This window comes from Entelurus aequoreus, linkage group LG07, assembly GCF_033978785.1.
Source record: "Entelurus aequoreus isolate RoL-2023_Sb linkage group LG07, RoL_Eaeq_v1.1, whole genome shotgun sequence".
NCBI classification, from domain to species: Eukaryota; Metazoa; Chordata; class Actinopteri; order Syngnathiformes; family Syngnathidae; genus Entelurus; species Entelurus aequoreus.
In genome coordinates, this window is record NC_084737.1 from 43872458 (window position 1) to 43887417 (window position 14960).

Here is a 14960-nt window from a genome sequence, read left to right on the forward strand (position 1 = left end):
GTGTGCAAACATCACTTTCACAATATCAAATTCCTACCTGCATTCAAAAAGTCCGACAAATTTGGTTCTGTTATTCTAACAACTTTTTGGACATCACCCAGTCTCACTTTTACCAGCATTTTCCCTGTAGAAAGTATATAGCACATAAGCAGGATTAGAGCAACATAATAAAGATCCATCCACATGCACATTCATTCAGAATGCCACAAAAGAAGTCAACGTATCACAGTTCTGGGTATATGTGAAACTGCAACCTTTTTTTAAATTATTATTTTATGAACTGCAATGCATTTGTGAAAGTTATAAATACTTGTATATATATATATATATATATATATATATATATATATATATATATATATATATATATATATATATATATATATATATATACATATATATATATATATATATATATATATATATATATATATATATATATATATATATATATATATATATATATATATATATATATATATATATATATACTGTAACGGACTGAGCCCTATGTTTGTTTATTTAATAGTTACAAATGTTCTGGTTTCTGATAAACTTGAAGCCATTTACATGCAGTTTACAGAGCAAGAGGAGGTTCAAGTTTGGTCTTTGTGTGTAACGAAGAACAGAGTAAAAGCCGGTTTCTGTGCGTTCATTATTATATATTTATTTTGGCGTTGAATACAGCTTACACTAGTCGGGTTACGACATTCATTAGAGGCTGTCAACTGTTGATAACGGCGCGAGTGGCGTCCTTACAATACTTTGACATCTTTTCACTCTCCCTTTCCCAGCCTGTACATGGAGCATATAGTCACAAGATTATACAATGATAAAATTACCCGGCACACTAACCTGATATTAGACATAGAAACACCGTGGTATTTATACGAGTTCCTCCTTTCGCTTCGTGGCAGCGGCGGTAAACTCACCTGTCCGCCCAGTGCTCTGCCAGGCATGTGATTTGACCACAATGAAAAAGACTGAAACAATTTCCGGGGGTCTGGGGGACAAAGACAGCACCATTTGAAGAAAATATTTTAGTGTTTAAAGACATGAAAATATCATTAATAGAACATACATAACCCAATTATCCTAATGAATCACTGTATATGGTTCAGTCCCAACAGTATTTAGTCACTAATATTTACATCTTGTGTTCATTTCACAGCCACAGGTGTCACATTGATCAGTGTTATTATCAAGATTTATTATTATACAAAATATATTTTAAAGTTAAGACTTTTACATGATGTATGCTATCAGAAAGTAGCATTAATTGTAAAATACATAACCACTAATAACAATTCACAGTTTTAATGTATATGCCTAATTGCCTACAAGTTTAGTTATAAATATAACAAAATACCAAGTGTAAACATTTCATTCTTTTCGCCAAAATAGGATATAAATTTATGAAAATAATCAAACATGTTTAGTATTGTTTACTCATATTTGAAAATAGGAAATAATAATAATGTGAGGACACTGACATATTGCATGAAACAAGTGTGAAACTATTTACCTTCAAGATTGTTACACCACTGACAATAGTTTCAAGAGACTACATAAGAATATTACAAAATAGTATTATATGCAAATTTATTTCAAATAAATTGTTAACTGTATTCAATAATGCAACTCTTTGAATTTCCGTAATTTCATAATATATTTTCACGTGGCTTTTTATTTGTAGAAAAACCCATTTATATTCCGCAAAGCAATAATTGGTTAATATTTAAAACAAACGTGCGTATTTCGCAAGCAAATATTTTTTAGCTTTCCTCATTATTAACAACCCTGTCTGCAACTGAAGTGGGCGGATCTTTCCACTCCATGTCTACGGCAGTTTAAACAAAAGATGAAGTCCGTAAGGTTTGCTCACTTTCGGTTGACATCCAAAAGTACCAGCTAGTGAAAAGTTTGTTTTCCTTGCTTCAAGTTGTTTCATATGTTTTTGGCGTTCCGCATGTACTTCCAAAGCCTTGAAACCTCGTGATCCATAGTCAATATTATCATGACACCACGTGCACAAAACCTTTCCGGGACGATCGATTTTCCGAATAAAATCACCGGACAAAGTCGTAACTTTCTTCTTCCCAACAGTATCAGTGATTTCCCTTTCCATCCAGTCCCATCGAAACTTATTTTTGACATGTTTATCAATTTCTTTTACTCGTAAAGCGTCCTTTCTCTCGAGAACCGATATTGTTTACATATGGAAAATGGCGGTATGATGACGTTATTAACGTCATCATTCATAACAGATGTCCTGATTGGTCACAAGGAACATATCGACCAATCAACTACGGCATAATATAAACTACGTCTCGAATCTTGATTTATGGTCGGAAAAAAAAAAAAGAAAAACGGGAGATCATTTTCCCCCCCCCCCCCCCCCGAGATTAAAAAAGACGGAATTCCGACTTTAGACGGAAAAATCACATGCCTGTCTGCTAGCCTCGTCTGCTAGTTACGTCTGTTAGCCAAGCGGCTAACATACCTAGCTTCCACTGTTGTGGGCGCGGAATGACAAAGGTTCTGCGTTATTTGCACTGGGTGCAAAAATAATCTATTTTTGGGCTTAAATGTTTCCTGTAAATGTAACAAACGTGTAAAAATGACTCTTCTAATGTTGTGCTCCGTGGTCGAAAAACCCTTGTATTAAAGTTAGAAAAATAAATACATTAAAAAGAAAATAATAATAATAACAATAATTGAAAGATATGAGTACTGAAGCATTCCATTAGGCATTATAAGTGCTCAAGTGTACATGTACATCACTATACTACAGTGCAAACCTGTATTTTGTGAGTAAGTGAGTAAAATATAGGTTGTCCAGGTTTATACAGTATACAATTATGTACAATTTACATATTAAATATTCTATTTCACATAATGTTTGAAATTGTCCCACAGCCCGCGCAAAAATGAAGTCTGAGGTGGCTAACATTTAAGCTAGCATTCACTGGGTGACATTAGCCCTTTTAGAATACCATATTTTTTAGATACAAAACCGTACACAAATAACTTAATTACATATTGAGCAACAATATAAAGTAAATTCTGACATGATGCTACAAATGACAAATAATTGATTTAGTAAGAGAGGAGAAGCTACTTACCACAGTCCTTAAACATTCAGAATATGGCTTCCAGAAAATTCTTCAGGGTGTGGACACGAGGAGGGGCTGGAGGGCGGGGCTAATCAGAGTACCTCTAACACTGTCTCGTTTAACGACGGAAATCAACACCAACACTGGGGGGCGTTTTACTCCAGCTGTTGTTGTAACAACTCTGATAGATGTAATGCATGTTAACACTGCATATTTGACACTGGGGATTTTACTGTGTACTGACTTGTGATTGGTCAGACCGTGCCGAGCTCAAGCACGGGACTATTTTCAATATGATATAAATATGCATAAGGGGGCGTGGTCCGGGCTTGCCAAGCCACGCACGATTGCGATGTAACAAAGAAAAGTGCTTGGATTTGTGCGTGCAAACACTTAATTAAATACATCTGAATTCTTCAATTTGTACGCCATTTTCCGGATTTGATCGTACGGCCATATTTAGTAGGAAAGTTACGCAACTGTTGTTACATGAGGGCCCTGCTCTCTGCTTCCGTTTACACAGTACTAGTCCTAGTAATACATCGGTACAGGACATGCCCGTTGATGTTTCAGCCTTCCAGTGGAATAAGTCTGCATGTAATGGTAATTCTTACAAGCTTTGAAGTTGCACCATGAAGACCAACAGTAGATGCACGGGGGACAAACACCTTCCTTCCGCTGAGTAAGACCAACAAGGAGTTTCTTATTTAATATTCAGCGTTACCTTAGGGCTAAGATCCAGCTCAAGAAGATAAGAATTAACAGGCTTCAATTAGGAGACTTGGTTGTGTTATGTACGCGAACAAGTTAGGAGAATATTCCAGAACGGTCTAATGATTGCTTCTCTAAATGTCAGAAATCATTTGTTAGATATTCCGCTATTGAATTTGTTTGAAAGTATGTGAACCAACAAAGGGAACCGGAGGGGCGACATTTGAACAGCATTTTGTCTTCAACAACAGGAGGTTCAACTTTGAACTGCAATAGTTTATTGTAGAAAAGTCCACAGTCATATCTGTGAGGCAGACATACATCGTTTTACTTTCCCTACAGACAATAATGTACACTCTACGGCAGTAGTCCCCAACCTTTTTGTAGCTGCGGACCGGTCAACGCTTGAAAATTTGTCCCACAGACCGGGGGGGGGTATGGTATTTTTTTTATTTTATTTTTTTTTGTCATAAAGAAATACAATCATGTGTGCTCACGGAGTGTATCCCTGCAGACTGTATTGATCTATATTGATATATAATGTATATATTGTGTTTTTTATGTTGATTTAATTAAAAATGTAATTTCTTGTGCGGCCCGGTACCAATCGATCCACGGACCGGTACCTGGCCGTGGCCCGGTGGTTGGGGACCACTGCTCTACAGCATATGCACAGATAGTCAGATCATTCAAAAATAATACTGTAGACGTTCTCCCTTTCAACAGTCAATCACTTACTGTGCTAACAGGCCTTAGGCATCTGGCTTCCAAAGACCAGATGCAGTGAAGGTGTCTGATGAGTCATGATTATCTACTGACGTATGCAAATATAAAATTATTATCCTACACGGATGTTTGCCTCTACAAAAACTGACGTCCAAGGTGCTCACTTGAGACAGAATGTTATGTGTGGGAAACTGTCACAGTTTTACATGATTTTGAAGCATCTAAAATCACAGTGTCACACAGAGAGGAGAGGGTGGGAACAATACAACATTCTTTTTCTTTGTGTTTGTCACCATGACTTTACAGTCACACTCCGCTAAATGCTGCTTCTCTAATAGGCAAAGCATTCCCCTCAGCACACATATTACAAACAACTCATTTCAATACGTCACACTTATCCGTAACAGCTATTCGTCTCTGTGTAATTTATATTTATATTATTGCTTCATCAAGCGTAGACAATGAGATCACCACATTACACTTGCGTGTCCTTGGGATTTGTCCCACTGAAACAACACTGAACTCCTATGAGTATCCTATTTTACAACCCTTACAATGTATATACTGTATTTCTATACGGTATAAAGTCTAGTTCAATCACAGTACAAAAAGTGTGATAGTAATATCTACCATTACTCATCCACCAGTGTTATCATTTCAAAGCTGAAATCCTGAGAGGAAAATGCACTGTAGGTTGTGAGTGATGGATTAGTTTACAGTAGAAGGACATTAGTACAGTGTACTCAAAACCACAGGGAATGCTCTCTAAGCAGCATTCATTTTACAGCTTAGATGGAATTCATTAGTCAATTTCGCTTGACAAATGGTGTAACTGTGTCATTATATAAGTGAAACCATGTTCTCAGCATCAATTGCCTGAAAAGTGACAGGTAACTTCAACATTATGTACAATGAGGAAAAAATGCATTAAAAAAGATCAGTTTTGACGAAGATGGTCAAAGGAAAGCTGCTGTATGTCACTTGGTCAAAATTTAAACAAAAACGATTAACCAAAAAAAACAAAAACAAAAAACCGTCACAAACGGCTAGCATATGTTAACTTTAGTAGTTTAAAGGGGACCTATGATGAATTTAATCTTTTCTGACTTGTAAATGTTACAATGTTGGATACTTGTGTTAAACAATGCCAAAGCATTAAATCATTAGGGTCATGCATTTGGGTGTTAGCTAGCACGCAGTTTGGTTGCCCCTGCCCGCAGTATTTTGCAGTCTGGCTACGTTGTGACGTCACAGTGAGGTGGACGTACTTATTTAGACATTAAGTATATGCTCTTGGCCAGAGGGGAGGTGCTCCCCTGTCTGCGTCAGGCAATGAGGAAACACAAAATCTGTCATCTAATTGTGGCTTGTGCACAATGCTGCACGTGTCACATAAATGTTGCTAGAAGCAGCTGTTTTTAATGCAGCTAATGTTGTGACTGGGTGAATATTATATATTGTTTATGAAGTTTATTATTGTCGATCTTGTCTAAAAAAATAAAAGGCTCAAAAACAGGTTATAAAAGTGACTGTGGAGCCAAACTTATGCAAAAGTTACATATCCAATATATATTTTCTAGACCAGGGGTTCTTAACCTTTTGGACCTTGGGACCCAACTTTTCCACTACAGAGTGGCTTGGTGACCACTCAAATATTATTGAGGAATTAGTAATCTTACTTTTAAATTTTAATCATATTTAATAATTATATCTAACCTACTTCTAGTTTACAACCTTGTCAGCTGATATTAAACCATGACTGATTAGAGAAATAAGGACTAACCACATAGACTGCATAAAAAGTGACTCATAAATAACTAACAAAAACACTTTTTACGTACAATTATGTTGTGCACAAATAAACAAAATTGATAATGAATATTTTTCTTAACTATCAATAACATTAAAGTGCAAATGAAAATACAACTTCACCACTTCAGTCCATATTTCTTTGAGCTTAAGAAGCTTCTCTATAAAGCTCCACACTTGTTTGAGATTGTCATTACTGCCACAAGTGGTAGAATAGTGTATTACAACTGAGTACTGCTGCGGTCCATACAAATCACAGCTGGGGAAAAATATATTTTTCATGGCCCTCTAGAGGGCGCTCGCATCCAAACAATGGGCCCCAGCCATATGGTTAAGAAACCCCTAATCTATTCTGCAAGGAAGGGTTTTAAAAGTAGATACAAATAATAATTGGACCCTTTAAGAGGATATGTTTAACAAATAAATGTCTATATTTGTCATAATTAGAAGTTACAATTTGTAAGAAATCGCCGTTTGGTCTTACGCAAACGCGTGCACATACAAGGAGGATACCTTGGAGAACGAAATTATTTCAAACGTGAGTAAAATAATAGACTTTCCCAAACTCTGCTTTTGTACCATACGGTTTTGCTGTGTCCTTTTAGTGTGGTGTAGCTGACATGGTGGAATCAGGAAGAATGCGGGATATAACGCTAGCAGATCGTTAGAACGCGTTTGTTCTCTAGGCTGCCACTTATTTGTGACACAGCAGCTTTAACAGTGTTCATTAATATTGTGTACTGAATCATAATGGCCTCTCAGTGGAGGTAAACACCATGAATATATTGATCAATCAATGTGGAGCAATATTATCCTTGTAAATAGAGGAAGTGGTTGGCCATTCTTTCCACAAAGCATGAGGAGCCCACATTTAAGTCCACTAAGAATGGAGTTGCTGAAAGTAGGCATAAACCAGTGTTAGTTAGCTACAACATCATGCTCCCACCTTCTCACTATGCTACAGTTGGTACGCAGGCCTGGAGGCCTGCTAAACCGATGCTGAATGACAATCCACCAGACCGGTTGGCACGGCGTCTCTCGGCTTGTCCGCTTGATTCTCCGCTCACCAATCTCAAGACAGAAGCTCTTCCAAGGGTCGTGGAGTTTTTTTTGTTTTTTTTTGTGTGTCAGGGGACGGGTGCAAAGGCTTCCAAGTGGACCAAGGGATGAACTAAGAAAAGTTTCCAAAGGAGGCTGCAGGGAAGGGGACAGGAAGAGAGGGAAGGACATGATTAGGGTTCATCTGGAATCAAAAAAGCTCCTTGTTAAAATCCACCGTGAATAATGATGGCAGTATATACACTATATTGCCAAAAGTATTTGGCCACCTGCCTTGACGCACATATGAACTTGAAGTGCCATTCCATTCCTAACCCATAGGGTTCAATATGATGTCGGTCCACATTTTGCAGCTATTACAGTTTAAACTCTTCTGGGAAGGCTGTCCACAAGGTTGCGGAGTGTGTTTATAGGAATTTTCCACCATTCTTCCAAAAGCGCATTGGTGAGGTCACACACTGATGATGGTCGAGAAGGCCTGGCTCTTAGTCTCCGTTCTAATTCATCCCAAAGGTGTTCTATCGGGTTCAGGTCAGGACTCCGTGCAGGCCAGTCAAGTTAATCCATACCAGACTTTGTCATCCATGTATTTATGGACCTTGCTTTGTGCACTGGTGCACAGTCATGTTAGAAGAGGAAAGGGGCCCTCTCCAGGAGTTGGGCTTGGTTCACTGGAACTAAGGGGCCAAGCCCAACTCCTGGAGCGGGCCCCTTCCTCTTCCAACATGACTGTGCACTAGTACACAAAGCAAGGTCCATAAAGACAGGGATGACAGAGTCTTGTGTGGATGAACTTGACTGGCCTGCACATAGTCCTGACCTGAATTAGAACGGAGACTGAGAGCCAGGCATTCTCGACCAACATCAGTGTGTGACCTCACCAATGCGGTTTAGCAAGAATGGTGGAAAATTCCTATAAACACTCTGCAACCTTGTGGACAGCCTTCCCAGAAGAGTTGAAGCTGTAATAGCTGCAAAAGGTGGACCGACATCATATTGAACCCTATGTGTTAGGAATGAGATGGCACTTCAAGTTCATATGTGAGTCAAGACAGGTGGCCAAATACTTTTGGCAATATAGTGTATCTCACTTTGTAAGTACTATTAGAGAGGAGCATAGTGAAAGTCTAATAAAAGCCACTTCTCCAGCAAGTCATTCATTTCATTTCAGGTCTTGTAATTTACTTTAACAACATGACATCCTTCAAACACAAAAAATTGTGTTTGAACAACATTTAAGCTTCTTTCTTCTTTATTGTACTATGTTCTGCAATAGACCAATGACAGATACGTGCCGGGTAAACAGCAGGGGCCTCATGTATTAAGCGTGTGTACGCACAAAAATCTGCTATGCGCCCTTTTCGACGGCAAAGTTGAGATGTATCAAGAGTGAACTCAACGTTCGGTGCCTCAGGGCAACTTCATGGCTGGCGTACGCACATTTCTACATGGTGTGGATACTTTGACAACACACAGAGGTGGTCGTACAGGCTTTGTACAATGTAAAAACTATGTAAAAAGTTGAGGCAAGGACACAAAATTCTCTTTTCGCCAATGTGTTCCATGCTTCATATTTTGAGGATGTTTATTAATTTATCCAGGCAATCATTGTTGCCACCTATTGCTGTCACTTTGTGTTCCTGTGACTCCAGCATCAGCTTGGCCAGTCACACAGACAAGGGCAGCAGCCGGTGGTTTGTGGCAATTAATGGCACTGGATACAGTGGAGGAATGGCTAGACTTTGTGTCACGTGTATTGAGCAAGCGCTCGTGTATTGTAATAATAAATTGAGTAATTGTGTAAAACAAGAGTCGCTCGTGTATTGTAATAATAAATTGAGTAATTGTGTAAAACAAGAGTCTAAGTCTTTCGTATCCTTTGTGGTATACTGGCATGTTTAAAATTAAAAGATTTCAAACCAAATGCTACATAATTTACACATGAAACTCAAATCTGGCTGTGAGCATGCGACACAATTTGTTGTAAATTACACAAATTATAATTATCTTGGGGGAAATCAGTGTCACCCACATGTGCTCCCACCTGTTCTAAAGTCTTCCGTATCAATGGAGCGACTATCTTTTCGAACAAGGTGAGCACTACTTCATCTCCGGTCCCCTCGCCTGTTTTAGCCACACCCTTCTTCTTCTTCACCTTCTTCCTGATGTAGTACCACTTATTTTTTATTAGTTCCTGTGTATAGTTCTCTGACTCCACATTGACATTTTTGCACACTTTATCCCACTCAACCCTCATTCGTTGAGTTCCGTGCCAAGAAGCATATTTTGGCGCGTCTTCACAGCAAGAAGCACCTTCAACTCCTTGTCGGTGAATTCCTTTATTTTTACCGTCTTGCTCATTGTCTTTGTGTTTTCCGACTGTGCAGAGTGTGGGATCTCAGTTGCATGGCTAATATAAATATGATTTGTGTATTAAAATGAAGAGTGGCCAACATGTGTGCTCAATTCCACGTTGACTAGGATGTACACAAGAAATGTTTTTGATTAAACGGTGCACACACTTTAATACATCTGAATTTTTTTGTGCAAACCACATTTTCTAGATTTGAGCATACACCATTTGTTTGTGAATTTCCCATTAAAAATGTAAATAGTGTACGTTAAAATCCAGAAAACTACGTACGCAAGTAAAAATGCTGATGTATTAAAGTGTGCGCATGCACAAATGTAAGCACATTTCTTTTTTACATTGCAATCAACTTGACATTTAGCCCAGACGTGTGCGTGGCTTGGCACGCCCAGACCCCGCCGAGGCCGCGATAAACACGCAGATCATATTAAAAGTAGCCATGTGGCTGAGCGTTGCACACTCTGACCAATCAGGACTCAGTAGGAGGTGCTTGTTTCTCCTGTTTTTAGCTAACTACAGAGGCCTGACATTTAAAGCCAGCTGCCATTGCTGTGTCTCAGAGAACTGAACAAATGATATTAAAAAGAAATGATCGAGTCAGTAAGGTAAAGAAGAAGATAGATATAACCCCAATATAAATATTTTGTGTAGTTTACAACATAATGTTCTCACTGGTTTATTTAGGTTACAGTTCCATGTTAAAATTATGTAATACGGATAGGCTCCAATACATCCCCAATGGTGGTGCTTTGGTCAAAATTTTGCATAGATTTTCTTTTACAGACCACATTTTCAAGCCGCTTTCTGACTGTCTCTTCAAAATGTGTCGTTTTTTGGGTGGTCTTTTTTACGTGCCAAAGCTCCCCTCCAGGCCAAGGACCATTGACAGCGTCATCTCCCCATCAGCCATGTTGTAGTTTTTAGCGCTTCCATATCGAGTCTACTGACGGATGTAAGTTAGAACTATACCTGTATGATACTTTTTATTAGAAATGGCAACAGCGGAGAATTTTAAACATGCATGTGCATGTACGAGCCAGTCTCCCCCACAACAAGTGGATAGAGAAAAGTAGGAATATCATTGACTACAGCTTTAAACTCCAACTGAATAAAAATGTCGGCCATAGCTCTTTGGATAAACCGCTATCGTATATTGAGATATCCGCTTACATAACTAAGGCAAAATACGTCACTTGAGTCTTAAATTGCAAACGGCACATTTGAAAAGAGGCAAACGTGTTATATCACTGGCTCCCTGTGCGCTACAGTTTTAACTTTAAACTCTTTTTACTTGTTTTTAAATGTCTAAACAACCTCGCACCAACATATCTCTCCGACCTCCTTCAGCATTACTGCCCCACCCGATCCCTAAGATCAGCCGATCAGCTGCTACTGACGGTCCCTGACACAAGGCTGAAGCTTAGAGGTGACAGAGCTTTCGCCACTGCTGCTCCCAAGCTCTGGAACGACCTACCTCTTAGTGTTAGACAAGCCTCCGCTCTTCCTGTTTTTAAATCTCTTTTAAAAACATACTTTTATTCCATGGCTTTTAACACTGAGTGATATCCATCCTGCAATGGCGCCCCATAATACACCTGCTGTGAACCTGTTTTTATGTTTTATTTATTTATTTTTTATCGTGTTCTGTTTGTGTTGTGTTGTGTTTGCTCGGTACTCGTATTATCTTTAAACCAGCCCATTGTACAGCACTTTGGCTATCCCTGTGGTAAATTTTAAATGTGCTTTATGAATAAAGTTTATTTGATTTGATTAATATCTGCGCCATGCTTCCATGGCTTGGATTAAAATTTTCAGGAGTTATGGGGATCCCAAATACACAAAAAAGGTGTCAACAGATAAGATTGGTTTTGCATAATATGACCCCTTTAATCCAAAGTATCGGGTTCATAGCCCTTATAAATCTATATGTGTATTATTGTCACATTTATCTAATTTATCTACTACAAATTTGAACTACTACTGTATTACAAACACTAATCTGGTCTCTCGTTATGTAACACTGCACATCAAAAATGTATATGGAACTCCAGTAGACTGATTAAGTAATAGAAAAATGGCAGTTCTGCAAAACAAGTGGACAGAAAAGTTTACTAAACTAAACTAGTATATTATAATAATATAATATATACTCGTTTAAAACAATGTATTAGTCAATTGAACTCAGTTAAAGGATGTTTATTATATATTCAAAATAATATTAATAAAGTGAATTGAGATTTGTTCAAAATGCTAATATTGTGTTAAATGTGAAAAAATATTTTAAAATTTGAGTAACATCTACTGTGTCTGTTAGACACCTTGTACTCTTACCTCTTGCACTTGAGGATGCCCCACATGGCGCTCAGTTGTGTTCAGGTCTGGAGGAGGCACTTTAGGGTCATTATCATGTTGGAAAAGTTCCATGCGGCCTAGATATACACATAGTGGGGGTCATGCTCATATATGCTAGAGCAGTGGTTCTCAAATGGGGGTACGCGTACCCCTGGGGGTACTTGAAGGTATGCCAAGGGGTACGTGAGATTTTTTTTAAATATTCTAAAAATAGCAACAATTCAAAAATCCTTTATAAATATATTTATTGAATAATACTTCAACAAAATATGAATGTAAGTTCATAAACTGAACATCAAATCAAGTAGGCTATTCCATTCATTACAATGCAACATTCAGTGTTGACAGCTAGATTTTTTTTGTGGACATGTTCCATAAATATTGATGTTAAAGATTTATTTTTTTGTGAAGAAATTTTTAGAATTAAGTTCATGAATCCAGAGGGATCTCTATTACAATCCCCTAAGAGGGCACTTTAAGTTGATGATTACTTCTATGTGTAGAAATCTTTATTTATAATTGAATCACTTGTTTATTTTTCAACACGTTTTTAGTTATTTTTATATCTTTTTTTCCAAATAGTTCAAGAAAGACCACTACAAATGAGCAATATTTTGCACTGTTATACAATTTAATAAATCAGAAACTGATGACATAGTGCTGTATTTTACTTCTTTATCTCTTTTTTTCAACCAAAAAATGCTTTGCTCTGATTAGGGGGTACTTGAATTTAAAAAAATTACACAGGGGGTACATCACTGAAAAAAGGTTGAGAACCACTGTGCTAGAGGGCGCAGCGAAGTTCACGGCCCCGGAGACGGCGAGGTATGGGGACGCTGTAAAGCTCGGGCGGTCATCCCGGACACCCTAAGAGAGCTTTGCCCCGATCCATGTGCCACCTTCGTCCCAAGCCTTTCCAAGCCGACGCGGAGCCGGTCACAGCGCATCACCACGGAGGAACACAGTGCATGTTGAAATGTATTTTTCCCTTAGTGAACCATTGCTCCCTAGTCGGCAGTCCCAAACCAAGAGGCTATCACCACCACGCTTGACTATTGGCAAGAAACTATCTTGTTACTCACTTGTTTTGCAGATATGTAGACAATAATTGATTGATTGATTGATTGAAACTTTTATTAGTAGATTGCACAGTACAGTACATATTCCGTACAATTGACCACCAAATGGTAACACCCGAATAAGTTTTTCAACTTGTTTAAGTCGGGGTCCACGTTAATCAATTCATGGTAGCTTAATGGTTGTGTGTTGAGTCATTTTCAGTGGACAGTAAATCTTTACTTCTGTACAAGCTATACACTGACTACTTCAAAGTATATCTACGTATCTATCTATGTAAAAAAAATTAATTCGAAAGTCACAGCAAATTACTGGCTAATAACTGCATTTCTTTCACAGTAGCATTTGCAGTAATGTACTGTGAACTATCTTTACGGCAATTTACTGTAACTGCAGAGCTGTGAGTTTTTACATGTAATTGCAATAAAGCTACAACAAATTGTGTAACTTCACAGGTTTAATTATATTGTTGATTACAATACATTTAAAATTACATGCTGTATTTCACAATTGCAGTTTTATTAATTACTCTCTCGTTCTAACAGCATACCGCCAACTACTGTACAAGAGTGTGCAATGTAGTCTATGGAAACCCTTAAGACACAAATCAGTTTGAATTGACATTAATTTGTGATATTATAGAGGATTATTATTACAGTATTTTCCTTTGAAATTGTTGTGAAATATAAGGGTATTGTAATTTTAACAGTCATTTGTTATAATGTTACAGTAGATTTTAATTAGAGTATTTTACTGTGAAAAAATACAGTTAAATGTTGTGAAATCATGATATTTTTTTTACAGCGTTAAGTTCCATTTCTCTATTAGTGTCCCTTCAGAAGGTATACCTAGCTGGAGAAAGAAAGCAAAGAAAAATAACAAAAAGGCGCACTCAAAGAGGAGTGAGGGAAAATAACTAAGGATGCACTCATAAGGTGTGGAGAAACCGAAATTGCACACAAAAGGTGTGGAGAGGAAACAATTAACACTACACAGGAGCCGCAGGAAACAAACAGCGTGAGTGGAGCCAAAGCAGAGGAGACGAACACAAGAATGTACTGGCGCAAAGTAAACGGACAAGAGAGCTTAAGTAGTCAGGAGGAAATTAATATCAGGTGTGCGCGCAGGTGGCTTCGCCTTGTGCCCCATAAACCTGGCACTGCAACAAAAAGAAGACAGGTGGCAGCAGGTTGCCAGATGACTATACTATAATAAAAATGGCGTGGCGAAGTTGGTAGAGTGGCCGTGCCAGCAATCGGAGGGTTGCTGGTTACCGGGATTCAATCCCCACCTTCTACCATCCTAGTCACGTCCGTTGTGTCCTTGGGCAAGACACTTCACCCTTGCTTCTGATGGCTGCTGGTTAGCGCCTTGCATGGCAGCTCCCGCCATCAGTGTGTGAATGTGTGTGTGAATGGGTGAATATGGAAATACTGTCAAAGCGCTTTGAGTACCTTGAAGGTAGAAAAGCGCTATACAAGTATAACCAATTTATCATTTATCATTTATGATCACAATATTTTTTTTGGACATAATTAGGTCATTTTTATTTAAATGTTGGCTCGATTATTTAGATTTTTTTTAAATTAACACTATCATTTGATTTAGGGGCATACACATAAAAATAAAGAAATCGGAAATAAACATATAATTATTAGTTATCACTATTTGTGATATTTTGATGCTTACAATAATGCAAAAGGAACTTGTATATACACAGACAACAATGCATAAGTATC

At 37.9% G+C, this 14960-nt stretch overlaps 1 protein-coding gene across 1 annotated transcript in view; it reads right to left on the reverse strand.

The window, feature by feature from the left end:
* Positions 1-4062: 4062 nt before the first annotated feature.
* samd10b (sterile alpha motif domain containing 10b) overlaps positions 4063-14960 on the reverse strand; it is a 187659-nt gene continuing 176761 nt past the window's right edge. Inside the window, exon 5 of the mRNA XM_062053743.1 lies at positions 4063-7556. Coding sequence (XP_061909727.1) covers positions 7534-7556 — 23 coding nt within the window. The 3' untranslated portion in view covers positions 4063-7533. The remainder of the gene's footprint in view (positions 7557-14960) is intronic.